Genomic DNA, 13,261 nt, shown 5'->3' on the forward strand with positions numbered 1-13,261 from the left:
AAGCTCGAAATTGACCAAAAACTTCACTAACCTTAGATTTCTCGTTCTCACTCAAACAACACACCTGCAAAAAAAAAAACCACAAAAACTGACCCCAGTTTCCCTAAAATTCCACCCCCGCCGCGTTCCGGTAGCGTCCAGCCGACCGGAAGTCAGGCCAACGGCCAGAATGCCACCGCCGCCAACAACAAGCTGAAGCAGACGCAGGCCCAGGTCGACGAGGTGGTCGGCATCATGCGCGTCAACGTGGAGAAGGTGCTGGAGCGGGACCAGAAGCTGTCGGAGCTGGACAGCCGGGCGGACGCACTGCAGCACGGGGCGAGCCAGTTTGAGCAGCGCGCTGGTCAGCTCAAGCGGAAGCAGTGGTGGGCCAACATGAAGATGATGATCATCATGGGCATTATCGGCGTGGTGCTGCTGATTATCATCATTTGTGAGTAGAGAATTTCCATTTTTTTGGCTTGAGGTGGTGGTGGTGGGAATGCTTGCTTTGGTACTAGTGCTTGATTGCTGATGACAGGCTAGACGTAGTGGTTTGTGTTGGGAATGGGAAATCTGCCGAAGAAGTTCAGACAGTTGACTCACAATGTAAAGAATGTGAAGATCTGAAGCACCTATTTTCCTCGCAAGGACATCCACATTGTATCAATTGTAACAACTTATTGGAATGATCTGGGTCATCCAAGGACTCCCTAGAGATAAGATCTGTGGGTCTACCGCCGTCGCCGACCCCGGAACATATCCGCATAGCTTCAATGAGTATAGCAGACTACTTTTCTGATGTGTTGGAATGTTCTGGCTCATGAAAGATCTTAACTCCAAAACCATGCTAAAATGTGTTTATACATTTTGAAAATTCTCCGACAAATTACGAACCAAAGCCGACGAAGAGGTCAACCGGTCACGCGAAGGTTCGTGGGGATCTACCAAGCAGGCTTAAGAGCAATTCTCTACGAATTAGGTATTTTTTTATTTTAATTTTTGCATTTTTCAATCCGGCTGAATTTTTTTTTGATGCCTTCGGTATGCCCAAAGAAGAGCAGTTCTCTACGAAATCGATTTTTTTTTTAATTTTTGTATTTTTTAATCAGGCTGAAACTTTTTTGGTGCCTTCGGTATGCCCAAAGAAGCCATTTTGCTTCATTAGTTTGTCCATATAAATTTCCATACGAATTTGGCAGCTGTCCATACAAAAATGATACATCAAAATTCAAAAATCTGTATCTTTTGAAGGATTTTTTTGATCGAATTGGTGTCTTCGGCAAAGTTGTAGGTAACAAACTTGATCTGCAAAAAAAAACACTAATTTTATTTTTTTTTATTTTTTTATATGTTTTGGGGGATATAAAATGCCAACTTTTCAGAAATTTGCAGGTTGTGCAAAAAATCTTTGATCGAGTTATGATTTTTGAAATCAATACAGAATTTAAAAAAAAAATCGAAATATAGGTCGCAAAAAATTTTCAACTTCATTTTTCGATGTAAAATCAAATGTGCAATCAAAAAGTATTTTAGTGAAATTTTCATAAAGTGCACCGTTTTCAAGGTATAGCAATTTTTAGGTAATTTTTTTGAAAATAGTCGCAGTTTTCCATTTTTTTTTAAATTAGTGCACACTTTGCCCACTTCTGAAAAAAAAAAAATTGAAAGGCTGAGAAAATTCTCTATATTTTGCTTTTTTGAACTTTGTTGATACAACCTTTAGTTGCTGAGATCAAAATATTTCCATTTTTTTAAATTCAAGACTAACATTTCAAAAAGGCGTAATATTGAATGTTTGACCCTTCTGAAATGTTAGTCTTGATTAAATAATTTTAAAAATATTGCTTTCGAAAAGATCGGAAAATTTCACGAATGTTTCATATTTTAACATTGAAAATCTGACCATTAGTTGCTGAGATATCGACATTAGAAAATGGTGGGTTGTTTGGGTGAGACCTATAAATCATCAATTTTCCTGTTTTTAAACCTTTGCATGGCCATATCTCAGCAACTAAAGGTCGTAAGAACAAAGTTCAAAAAACAAAATATAGAGAATTTTCTCAGCTTTTCAAAAATATTTTTTTCAGAGGTGGGCAAACATGGGCACCAATTTTAAAAAATGAAAAACTGCAACTATTTTCAAAAAAGTTTAGTTAACTCAAGTAATGCCTATAACTTGAAAACGGTGCACTTTATCAAAAAATAACTGAAATACTTTTTGATTGCAAATTTGATTTTACATCGAAAAATGAAGTTGAAAAATTTTTGCGACCAATATTTCGATTTTTTGAAAAAATCAGTATTGATTCCAAAAATCATAACTCGGTCAAAGATTTTTTGCACATCCTGCAAATTTCTGAAAAGTTCGCATTTTATGTCCCCTAAAACATATCAAAAAATACAAAAAATAAATAATAGTGTTTTTTGCAAATCAAGTTTTAGTGACAAAAAATTAAATTAAAGATCCCCAATTTATTTTTACTGTGTATCATTTTTTTTCAGTGGAGTCCTTATCCATACCTACAACTTTGCCGAAGACACCAAATCGATCAAAAAATTCCTTCAAAAGATTCAGATTTTTTAATTTTCATATATCATTTTTGTATGGACAGCTGCCAAATTTGTATGGAAATTTATAGGGGCAAACTAATAATGAAGCCTGATAAAAAAATACAAAAAAAAAATCGAATGACTGAAATCGAAATCTCAGAGAATTGCTCAGAAGACATTTTGCATCTTTAGTTTGTCCATATAATTTTCCATCCAAATTTGGCAGCTGGGTTTACAAAAGTGACAATTCAAAAATCTGACAATTCAAAAATCTGTATCATTTAAAGGAATTTTTTTCTCGATTTGGTGTCTTGGGCAAAGTTGTACACAGAAAAAAAATTTGAATTTTGGAATGTTGAAAATTTGGTAGGTTGAATATTACCTCTATTTTTGAGTAATATTACATAAAAAATGTGTAAAAATTTGAACCTGGAATATTCATCAAAAACTGATATAAATTTATCATTTTTTGGGGTAAAATTAATCATTTTTTTTAACACAAAATCTGTCACAATTTCCTGATGAATATTAATTTTTTTTTTTTTTTGTATAGGTATGGATAAAGACTACACTGAAAAAAAAATGATACACAGTAAAAATATTGGTGATTTTCAATTAAAGTTTTTGTCACTAAAACTTTATTTGCAAAAAATACAATTTTTTATATATGTTTTAGGGGACATCAAATGTCAACTTTTCAAAAGGGCGTAAAATTGATTGTAAAATGACGAGTACTTATTTAAAAACGTACGGAATTCTATGGCATCAAACTGAACATGGTAGAGAAGTGTTTAAAGTACTTCAAGATGAAGTTTTCATAATTTTTTGAAAAGTTTTAATAGTTAAATAAGGCCGTTGCAAATATTTTTTGAAGTTGATGTCCCTCGACTCTGACAAAAGTCGAGGGGGAGGGGGCAAAAAAATTGAGTTTACGAGCCATGATTTAAACATTTGAATGAAAAAAGTGTTTAAGTATTGGCGATTATTTTGTATTGCAAAAAAGTTGATTTGACTTCTATTTTCATTAAAATTTTGACGTTTCTTGTTTTATGTTTTTGTTGTTTCATTTTTAGTATTTTAATCTGCATTTATCTTGCTTAGTTTATGTTTGTTTTTGATAGTATTTGGCCTACTCTACCACCTCCTATCATTACATTTTGCCTATCTAATTTGTTCATGTTTTTACAGTAACTTTTTTAAATGTTTTGCATGTTTTTCACATTTATGCTATAAAATGGCACCAGTATCATTTAAATTGTAAATAAATGCGTAAAGGCATAGCCTGGGAAACTAGAAAAAATTACTGCATACTTCTTTTTACTTAAAATATAAAAAAAAAAAAACACTGCTTAAGTTTACCTCTAAAAAAATACATTTTTGAAACATTGGCAAAGTCACATAAAACAAGTAAAACTTTTCTAAAATTTTAAGAGTTCTTCTTTCTAATGCTTTTAAAGATCAAAACAAGTAAAACATTTTCTAAAATTTTAAGAGTTCTTCTTTCTAATGCTTTTAAAGATCAAAAATTGGGTGAAAATTGATTTTTGGCGATTTTTTAAATCGAAACCCGTCTTAAGGCGGGGTTGGGTTGTAGAGGGTTAACTAAATCTAAATTAGATTTTTTTCTTAGAAACTATAATAGCAACGTAAATGATGGTAAATTTGACGTGAAAATACAATTTAAGCACATTAAATCTGATTTTAACAGCAAAAACAAGGCTGTAGAGCGAACAGTTTATTTATTTTATTTAAACCTTTTAATTTGTTTGGGTTAAAAAATGTAGATAATGATGATGGATCAGAACTTTGCGCAGATTTTCGCCAGCCGTCCATTGCCGGCCGCTCCCATCTCCATCACGCATCAGGAAACAATCCCCGAAAGATGGGAAGTGTTGATGCTCCACTTTTCTAAGGGGATAAGGGAAAATCTCCACGGTATCCTCAAGCAAGTTTCGCTTGGAGTTGGACGGTTTTTGGGAAGGTCAAGTCAAGCAATCGGTTGTGACACCATTCTCCAAAAGATTTTCATGTGCAATGGCAAACAAAAATTTTATTATTTTTTTTAGAATATGAAAAAAAATATTGAAATTTTAAAAATTTAAAAGTTGACGTTTGGATTTAGTTCAGGCCACACTAAAAATAAATTTGTAGAATTTGTCCATTAAAAATTTTCACATAATATGAGAGGACATTAATTCTAAGGCTAATTTTTATAATATCATTCAAATATCATTCAAAATATTACATTATTGACAACTTGATAAATCAACATTCATTTTTAGAGTTGATGATTGAAATCCTCAAATTCTAAAACAATTTGTAATTTTTGTTACTTTTTTTTTTTTGGCGGTGAATCATTTTTTGTCAATAAATTAAATTTATTTGTCTATGCAAACATAAAAAAATACATTGACCCTTAAAATAGTCAAACATATTAAATAACAGCGGACAAGATAAATATGCCGCGATTTTTTTTTCACGAAATGAGAATGCTTCTTTCTTGTACGAGCATAATTAGCTGCAGCTGCAGTCAACGAGGTTTATTTTTCCTGGAACAAACCTAATTGCAGGCAACTCATTTTCACAGACGAACAACTCCGCATCATTCCCGGGAGTGTGACATCTTTTGGTTGGTTTACTTTTTTTTATTGTAAAACAAAAATGTTGTAATTTCAAACCTTCAGGTGCAGCTCAGAACAAAATAGAGAGCTTGCAAGCAGGGCAGAATGTTAAGGTAAAGCTGCTAAAGTTAGGTTGAGTAATTTTGAATATTTTTATTCGATGTTTTTGTTTTATGCATTTCGTTGTCTATTTAAAAACATATAAAAATTCTATTCTAGAATTTCTGTCATAAAAAAATCAAACATGTTCAAAGTCGTTCAAAACAACAGTGTCCGTGTGACGCGAAGCAAGAAATTAGCTCCCACCTTCCAGCGACTGGCCAGGGTGTCGGAAATAATGCATCCCATTAGAGGTGGGCAAAACCGCTCTTTTTTAGGAGCCGCTCATTTTCGTTCGCTCATTGAAAAGAGCGGCTCTTTCGCTCTTTTTATAAAAACGCTATTTTTATGAATGGTGTGATTTTTGTTTTATTATTAGACTTGAATACATTATTTGAAAAAAAAAAAAACAAACCTGAAATGAGAAAATATGCCTGAAAACTATAAGTCTTGGCGGTCTTTATGTCAAGATTTCTATTCAAGCCTAAACTTTCACATAATTGAATAACATGCAAACTTAAATCATGGATTTTGGTGAAAATTGCGCTTATTTTTGCAAAAATTGAAAAAAAAATGCTGATATGTGCAGAAAATATTCTGCGAATTCTTTGCTACATTTTGATAAAATTGACAAAAGTCGATAAATGTTAAAGTTTAATCGGGCAAGAGTATTTGATTTTTTCTAAAATCTCTTGAGCAATTTATTATATTTTGGTAAAATCTTCCAAGTTAAGCTGCGTGTAATACAAAATCGAATTTTGCAAACTCAAAGAAAACTACTTACTTTACTTTTACTGCTCGTACAACCTCCGGGTCATGAGCTGTCTCCAGATGCGCTGCCACTGGACTCGGTCCTGGGCTGCTACTCTCCAATTCCGCTGCGGAACTCCCACACTTTCCAGATCTTCCTCCACTTGGTTCAACCACCGTGCACGTTGCGCCCCCCTCCGCCGCGTTCCAGCCGGCTCCGAATTAAACACCAACTTCACCGGATTGATAGTCTGGTTCGGTTGGCGCGCATCCAGCGCGTCCGGCATTCTTGCGACGTGTCCGGCCCACCGGATTCGGCCAGCCTTGGCGACCTTCCGAATACTTGGCTTGCCGTAGAGTTGCGCCAGCTCGTGGTTCATCCTTCTCCTCCATACAGTGTTCACACGCACGCCGCCAAAGATCGTCCTAAGCACTCGTCGCTCAAAACTTCAAGCGCTTGCAGGTCCTCCTCGAGCATCGTCCACGTCTCGTGCCCGTAGAGGACGACGGGTCTTATCAGCGTTTCGTACATGGTACACTTTGTACGCCGGGAAAGGTGACCAGACCGTAAGGTCTTGTGGAGTCCGTAGTAGGCACGACTACCGGTGATGATGCGCCTCCGAATTTCTCTGCTGCAGTTGTTGTCCGACGTAACCAACGATCCGAGGTACACAAACTCCTCCACAACCTCGAACTCGTCACCGTCGATCGTCACGCTCGGTCCTATGCGAGTCCTAAGGGACTCGGTTCCTCCTGCCAGCAGATACTTCGTCTTCGCAACGTTCACCTTCAATCCAACCTTATCCGCTTCCCGCTTCAATTCGGTGTACCGCCTGGCCACCTCCTCGAACGTTCTGCCGACAATGTCCATGTCGTCGGCATAGCAGATGAACTGGCTGGATCGGTTGATAATCGTGCCCCGCATGTTGAAGCCCGCCCGCCTCATAACACCTTCAAGCCCAATGTTGAAACAGAGGCCGGAGATACCGTCGCCTTGTCGCAGTCCCTTGCGCGATTCGATCGGGTCGGACATCGCTCCAGAAATCTTCACGCTGCACCGTGCCCCGTCCATCGTCGATTTCACCAGTCTGATCAGCTTCCCGGGAAAGCCGTTCTCGTACATGATCTTCCATAGCTCTTCGCGATCGACCGAGTCGTACGCGGCTTTGAAATCGATGAACAGGTGGTGCGTCGGGATCTGGTACTCGCGACATTTTTGGAGGATTTGGCGTAGCAAAAGATTTGGTCCGTCGTCGATTTCCCTCCACAAAACCGGCTTGGTACGGCCCAACGAAATCCTTTGCTCGCTCCGACAGACGACAGAAGATGATCTGAGACAGCACTTTGTAGGCCGCGTTGAGAATAGTGATGGCTCGATAGTTCTCACATTCCAACTTGTCCCCCTTCTTGTAGATCGGGCATATTACTCCCTCTTTCCACTCCTCCGGTAGCTGTTCTGTGTCCCAGACCTTGACTATCAGCCGGTGTAGACAGGCCGCCAGCTTGTCCGGGCCCATCTTGATGAGTTCAGCACCGATACCATCCTTACCCGCTGCTTTGTTGTTCTTCAGCTTCTTGATGGCATCCTTAACCTCCCTCATCGTGGGTGCTGGCTCGTCCTCGCCGTCCACCATACCGCTGACGTCGTTTCCCCCGTCGCCCTGGTACTCCGCCTCTGGGCCGTTCAGGTGCTCGTCGAAGTGCTGCTTCCACCTTTCGATCACCTCACGCTCGTCCGTCAAGATTCCTCCGTCCTTATCCCGGCACATTTCGGCTCGCGGCATGAAGCCAGTCCGGGATTGACTGAGTTTCTTGTAGAACTTGCGCGTTTCGTTGGAGCGATACAGCTGTTCCATGTCCTGGCACTCCAACTCTTCCAAGCGGCGCTTCTTATCCCGGAAGAGATGGGTTTGCTGTCTTCGCAACTGTTTGTACGACTCCTTGTTCCCACGGGTGTTGTGCAGCAGCCACTTGTCCCGCGCTGCCTTCTTCTCGTCCCAAATCGCCTGACATTCCTCGTCGAACCAGCCGTTCCGTCGAACTCGGTCCACGTACCCGATGGCGCTCGATGCCGCTGCGTTGATGGCTGCTTCCATATGGCTCCAGCAGGCCTCCAGAGGGGCTTCGTCGAGCTCACCCTCGTCAGGCAACGCAGCTTCGAGTTCCCGCGCGTACTGGGTAGCGACCTCATGGTCCTTGAGTCGCTCCAGGTTATACCGCTGCGGGCGACGGTACCGGATCTTGTTGACCTCGGACAGGCGTTGGCGCAGCTTTGCCACCACCAGGTAGTGGTCCGAGTCGATGTCAGCGCCACGGTAGGTTCTGACGTCGATTATGTCCGAGAAGTGCCGACCATCGATGAGAACATGGTCGATTTGCGTCTCCGTGTCGTTTGGTGATCTCCAGGTGTACTTGTATAGGGAGGTGTGCTGGAAGAAGGTACTACGTATGGCCATGTTTCGGGAGGTAGCGAAATCGATGAGTCGTAGGCCGTTCTTGTTCGTCTGCTGGTGAGCGCTGAACCTCCCAATAATCGGTCTAAACTCCTCCTCCTGGCCGACTTGAGCGTTTAAGTCGCCGATGACAATCTTGACGTCGTGTTTTGGACACTTCCTGTACTCGCGGTCAAGAAGCTCGTAGAAAGCGTCCTTGTCATCGGCGTCGCTTCCCATGTGCGGGCTGTGCACGTTGATGATGCTCAGATTGAAGAATCGGCCCTTGATTCTCAACCGGCACATTCTGTCGTTGACTGGCCACCACCCAATCACGCGCTTCGCCATTTCGCCCAGCACGATAAAAGCTGTCCCCAGCTCGTGTGTATCGCCGCCGCTCCAGTACATAGTATAACCCCCGTACTATCGGTGGTCCTTCCCCGTCCAGCACACCTCCTGCAGCAAAGAAAACTAAGAAAATTAAAATTGTGAGTTTGAAAACTTTTAAATGGTGTTCAAATATCGATGCTATTCGCTCTTTTTAGGGAGCCGGCTCTTTGAGCGGCTCGCTCTTTTTTTGCCCACCTCTACATCCTATGGTCACAGCATGACGCAAAAAAAAGCTGCATCCGAGGAAAATGTTTTGGAATGAATTCAAATTAATTAAAATGTAAATGAATCTTGGTGCCCCCACCACGACAGGAAAGCTTTCGGGCGGTTGCAACAGAGTGTAACATTTCCTGGAGGAGAAGAAAAAAGTATGCAAAAAACAGCAGGAAAAACAAACACAAACCCGCTGCTGGCCGGCAATTTTGCACCGGGCCAAGCCATGAATTACAGCGTGAAACTGGACACTGAACGGGGTAGGATTTTTTTTTGCCCCAGGAGTTGCCATTAACGTCAGCCCTTATTTATGGGCGCACAGTTTGTGAACCGTACAATAATTTTGAAAATTATTAAATTAAACTTGGTTGCATTTTTTTTGCAAATCACAACTGAATGAAATTTTCTGCTCCGACAAACGGGTGCATTTTTTTTAGGAAGTGAAAAAGGGGATAAGCACGTATTTTTGGCAGGTCTGAGGATTCTGTTCTATTTTAAACCATTTGTCGATTGGTTGCAGTTGAAAATGCTTTTAGAAGCTCTAATCAAAATGTGGATGCGTCATCGTAAGACGTCCGGTTAAACCACGTGCTTTTCCCCTATTTACGTAGAAATGACGAGAGGATTTCCTGGCATTTGGCTCACAGTGCTCACACAGCTGGAAAATGGAAATTGGAAAGGGCTTTCTCTATGTTCGCATGCATCTAATTAGAAAGCGTCCTTCTTTTAGTGTTATACTTGGGGACGAGAGCATAATAATGTTAATGGGGAAATGTGTTTTTTTTATCTTCAAAATATACCAGGGTTGCCACCTTGGGAAAACCGGGAAACTCGGGAAAAAATTATAATTTCAGTTAAAAAATTTGATAACTTTCCTTAAGTGAATTAAATTTGTTTTTTTTTTTACAAAAATATCGAGAGCCGACAAGGCAATGTGGGAAAGGGAAGTAATTTTTGATTGTAGACGGTATTGTTTTGATTCGCATTCTGGGGAATGGGATAGAATCACAATAAGTTTTATAAAAAAAATAACAGAAGGATGTTTCGTGATCAAAACAACAAAAAATCAATATTTTTTGGTCCAATTTAGATCACAACGTAAATCAATTACTTAAACCTGGCTCATGCGCTGCTCCTGCCCGGAAAACTTAACCCAACCACAACGGGAAGCCAAATAAAACGCGATGAAAAATGGCCCCAGGAAATAGTTATTGAAGCCAGAGCTTTTCGTTCCAATTTGGAGATACTAAACAGAACGAAAAAACCACCAGGAACAGAAAAAAAAACCTTCACAACAAACGGACGGAAGGAAACCAAACCGATTTCGAAACGAAATAAATTGCTTCCCTTGTGAAGCGGAACCATGCTAGAAAAATAAAACCCGGATAAGCCCAGGAAGAAGAAGAGAAAAGTTTGCCCAGCAAGTCAGGCTCGCTTTGTTAATAAATTACGGAAGAGGAGCGCGTTGCCCGGCCTCCTGGCCGGAACCGGAAGGCAAATTGCCTGAGCGGCAAGGGGGGGGGGGGACATTTGCAGTACAGGATGGTGCCGGAAGACCCATTCGAGCTTGGGTCCGGGAAAACCTAAATCGAAACGGACACACTGGCTTTGTGTGACAAAAAGTATAAATTGTGCTTGCCAAGATGACGGCAACGACGATGGACGTCGTCCAAAGTCGAGCTCAAGAGGAGAGCAATCGATGAAAGTGAGTAAACAAAATTGTGCTTCTCACAGTTGGAACTCAGGAACTTCAAAAGACAACGCCAGTAAACGTTGCGATTGCTTTTGTGACCCAATTTCGGTGAGGAGCCTTGTTGTTACGAGGCGCTGCAGCAGGAAATGAAAAATCGAGCTCGAAGCAAATTGGGAAGCAATTTGGCCAGACAGCAGAAGCACATTAGATGTAGCAGCTTTACGACTTCGAAAGGGGTTCTGGTTAGAAACGGTCACTGCATACAAGCTTGCTTATTTGAAGTTATTAAAAAAACGTGATCCGGGACCGTGGTGGGGCAGTCGGCCTGGGTTCGATCCCAGAAGGTCCGGGTGGCATTTTTAGAGACGAGATTTGTCGGATCACGCCTTCCGTCGGACGGGTTGTAGGTATTGTTGAGGACTTTTGAGAAAAAAATATGTACACGGAAAAAAATTGCAGATTTTTTTATCAACTTTTTTTTCTCATAAACCCAATTTCCCAAAATACGTATTTTTTGATTTTCGAGATTTTTTGATATGTTTTAGGGGACAAAAATCCGCAACTTTTGAGCCATAGAGAAACATGGTCAAAAAAGACAAAGTCCTTTGTCAAAATCTGCCGCCAAGTTATGAATTTTTGAAAAAAAATAGTGATTTTTGGAAAAAATCGAAGTTTCATGCAAAAACAAGTTTGACATTATTTTTTAATGCAAAATTGAATTTGCAATCGAAAAGTACTGTACAGATTTTTTTAATCAAGGGCTCCGTTTTCAAGATATAGCCATGTGCGTAATATTCAATGTTTGGCCCTTTAAAAATGTTAGTCTTGATTTAAAAATTTTCAAAGTATTTTTTTCGAAAAGATCGGAAAATTTCACGAATGTTTCTTGTATTAACATTAGTTGCTGAGATATCGTCATTAGAAAATGGTGGGTTATTTTGGTGAGATTAAGTAAACTTCAATTTTCGTGTTTCTTTTTTTTAAAGCGGCTCTATCTCAGCAACCCGAGGTCCAATCTTTAATATCTCTAAGACAATTTTATAGCAAATTTTCTGAACTTTTCAAAAAAAATATTCTTAGAAATGATCACTTATGGTCAGGGTTGATTAAAAGACACAGCTGAATTTTCCAAGGACTCTATGATCTGGTACTGCACACGAAAAGTTGGCGTGTCGTGCAAGTGCTTATGTTCTGCACGCTGTGTCTATGGAAGCTCGTGCGTATGGTTACCAGTTGGTGTTTGAAAAATTAACAATCCACTTTTTTCCGAGCAGCGGAGCTTATCTGACGCGTTTAACCCTCGGTTCTAATCTAACCCAATCGAAATGGCAAATCGCGACCGGAAGCGTGAACTCGGTGCGGACTTGTTCGAAGTCAACCCGGAAACAAAAGAAGCCCAGTGTAACATCTGCAAGACCATCAACAAATCTCGTCGAAATTTTTCTTACAAGCGCCACTACCTGAATTTTCACCGGAAAGAAGCCATCGAACTCGGATTGATCAACGAAGAAGACGCCATTGGACCGGAACCAAAAGTTAAGAAGACGAAAGTACGGATGGACCAAGCTACGTACGAAAAATCGGTTGTCGATCTGGTTTCCGTCCACGGGTTGTCGCTGCGAACCCTTAACAGCCCAGCCATGCGTTGCCTAATGAATCCGTACGAAGAAGCTCTGAACATTCCGGCCATCAATTCGGTTTCTGTAAAACCAATGTTATCGGACATTGCCGGAGAGGTGAAATCGAAGATCATCCGAGAAGTTACTGGTAAATTCATCTGTCTCAAGCTCGACATTGCTACTCGTCTTGATCGAGACATGTTGGGCATAAATATCCAGTTCATGAAGCGAAAGAAGCAGGTTGTCCGAACTCTTGGCATCATCCAGCTCAAGCAGCGGCACACGGCGAAAGTTATCAAAGAAGAGGTCATGCGGGTGCTGCAAAACTACGGTATTGATTTGGAGTCGATTTACTCAATTACCACAGATAATGGGTCAAACATGCTTCTTACAAGCGAGCTGATTGAATTAGACTTGGATGAACTCCTTGAAGAGCTGTAAGTATTATATTCTTGGTCGATTCCGTTACTTCATCAATACAACATCATCAATTTTTAGCCATGAAGAAAGCTGTTCCGAGAGCGGGGACGAGGATGGCGACGAAAAACCCCAAAGAGTCGATGACGAAGACTTTGATCGTACTGATGAACTACGGAACATATTTTCGGCCGTCCGTTGTGCTGCACATACGGCGCAATTGGCCGTGCTGGACACCCTGAAGGAGACAAACATGCGGAAACACATCTCGGCGATCAAGGCGTTTGTTAAGAATCTACGAAAAATGCCGTACAAAAATTTACTCAAGAGTGACAATATCAACAAGCCGGTTCTTAGCTGCGACACGCGTTGGAACTCTGCTTACGCCATGGCCAAATCCCTCCAGGACAACAAGCAGTACATCGCGAACATGACCAAAAACGACAAGGTCTGCCATTTATCCGAGTCGGAGTGGGACTTTATTGAAGCGTTTGT

The 13,261-nt window shown here is 40.6% G+C and overlaps 2 protein-coding genes across 8 annotated transcripts in view; one reads left to right on the forward strand and one right to left on the reverse strand.

The window, feature by feature from the left end:
* The window catches only part of LOC6053463 (chondroitin sulfate N-acetylgalactosaminyltransferase 1), a 113,814-nt gene that overhangs the window by 20,892 nt on the left and 79,661 nt on the right, over nucleotides 1-13,261 (reverse strand). The gene's annotated exons all lie outside the window — the stretch shown is intronic.
* Nucleotides 1-13,261, forward strand: part of LOC6052391 (synaptobrevin) — a 52,752-nt gene that overhangs the window by 13,159 nt on the left and 26,332 nt on the right. For 3 of the 5 annotated variants that reach the window (XM_038260346.1, XM_038260348.1, XM_038260347.1), the window contains exon 3: nucleotides 99-433. In XM_038260346.1, the coding sequence (XP_038116274.1) occupies nucleotides 99-433 (335 nt within the window). The remainder of the gene's footprint in view (nucleotides 1-98; nucleotides 434-13,261) is intronic. The other 2 variants (XM_038260349.1, XM_038260350.1) reach the window with 1 other exon arrangement.

The sequence above is a fragment of the Culex quinquefasciatus genome, chromosome 3, assembly GCF_015732765.1.
Source record: "Culex quinquefasciatus strain JHB chromosome 3, VPISU_Cqui_1.0_pri_paternal, whole genome shotgun sequence".
Classification (NCBI taxonomy): domain Eukaryota; kingdom Metazoa; phylum Arthropoda; class Insecta; order Diptera; family Culicidae; genus Culex; species Culex quinquefasciatus.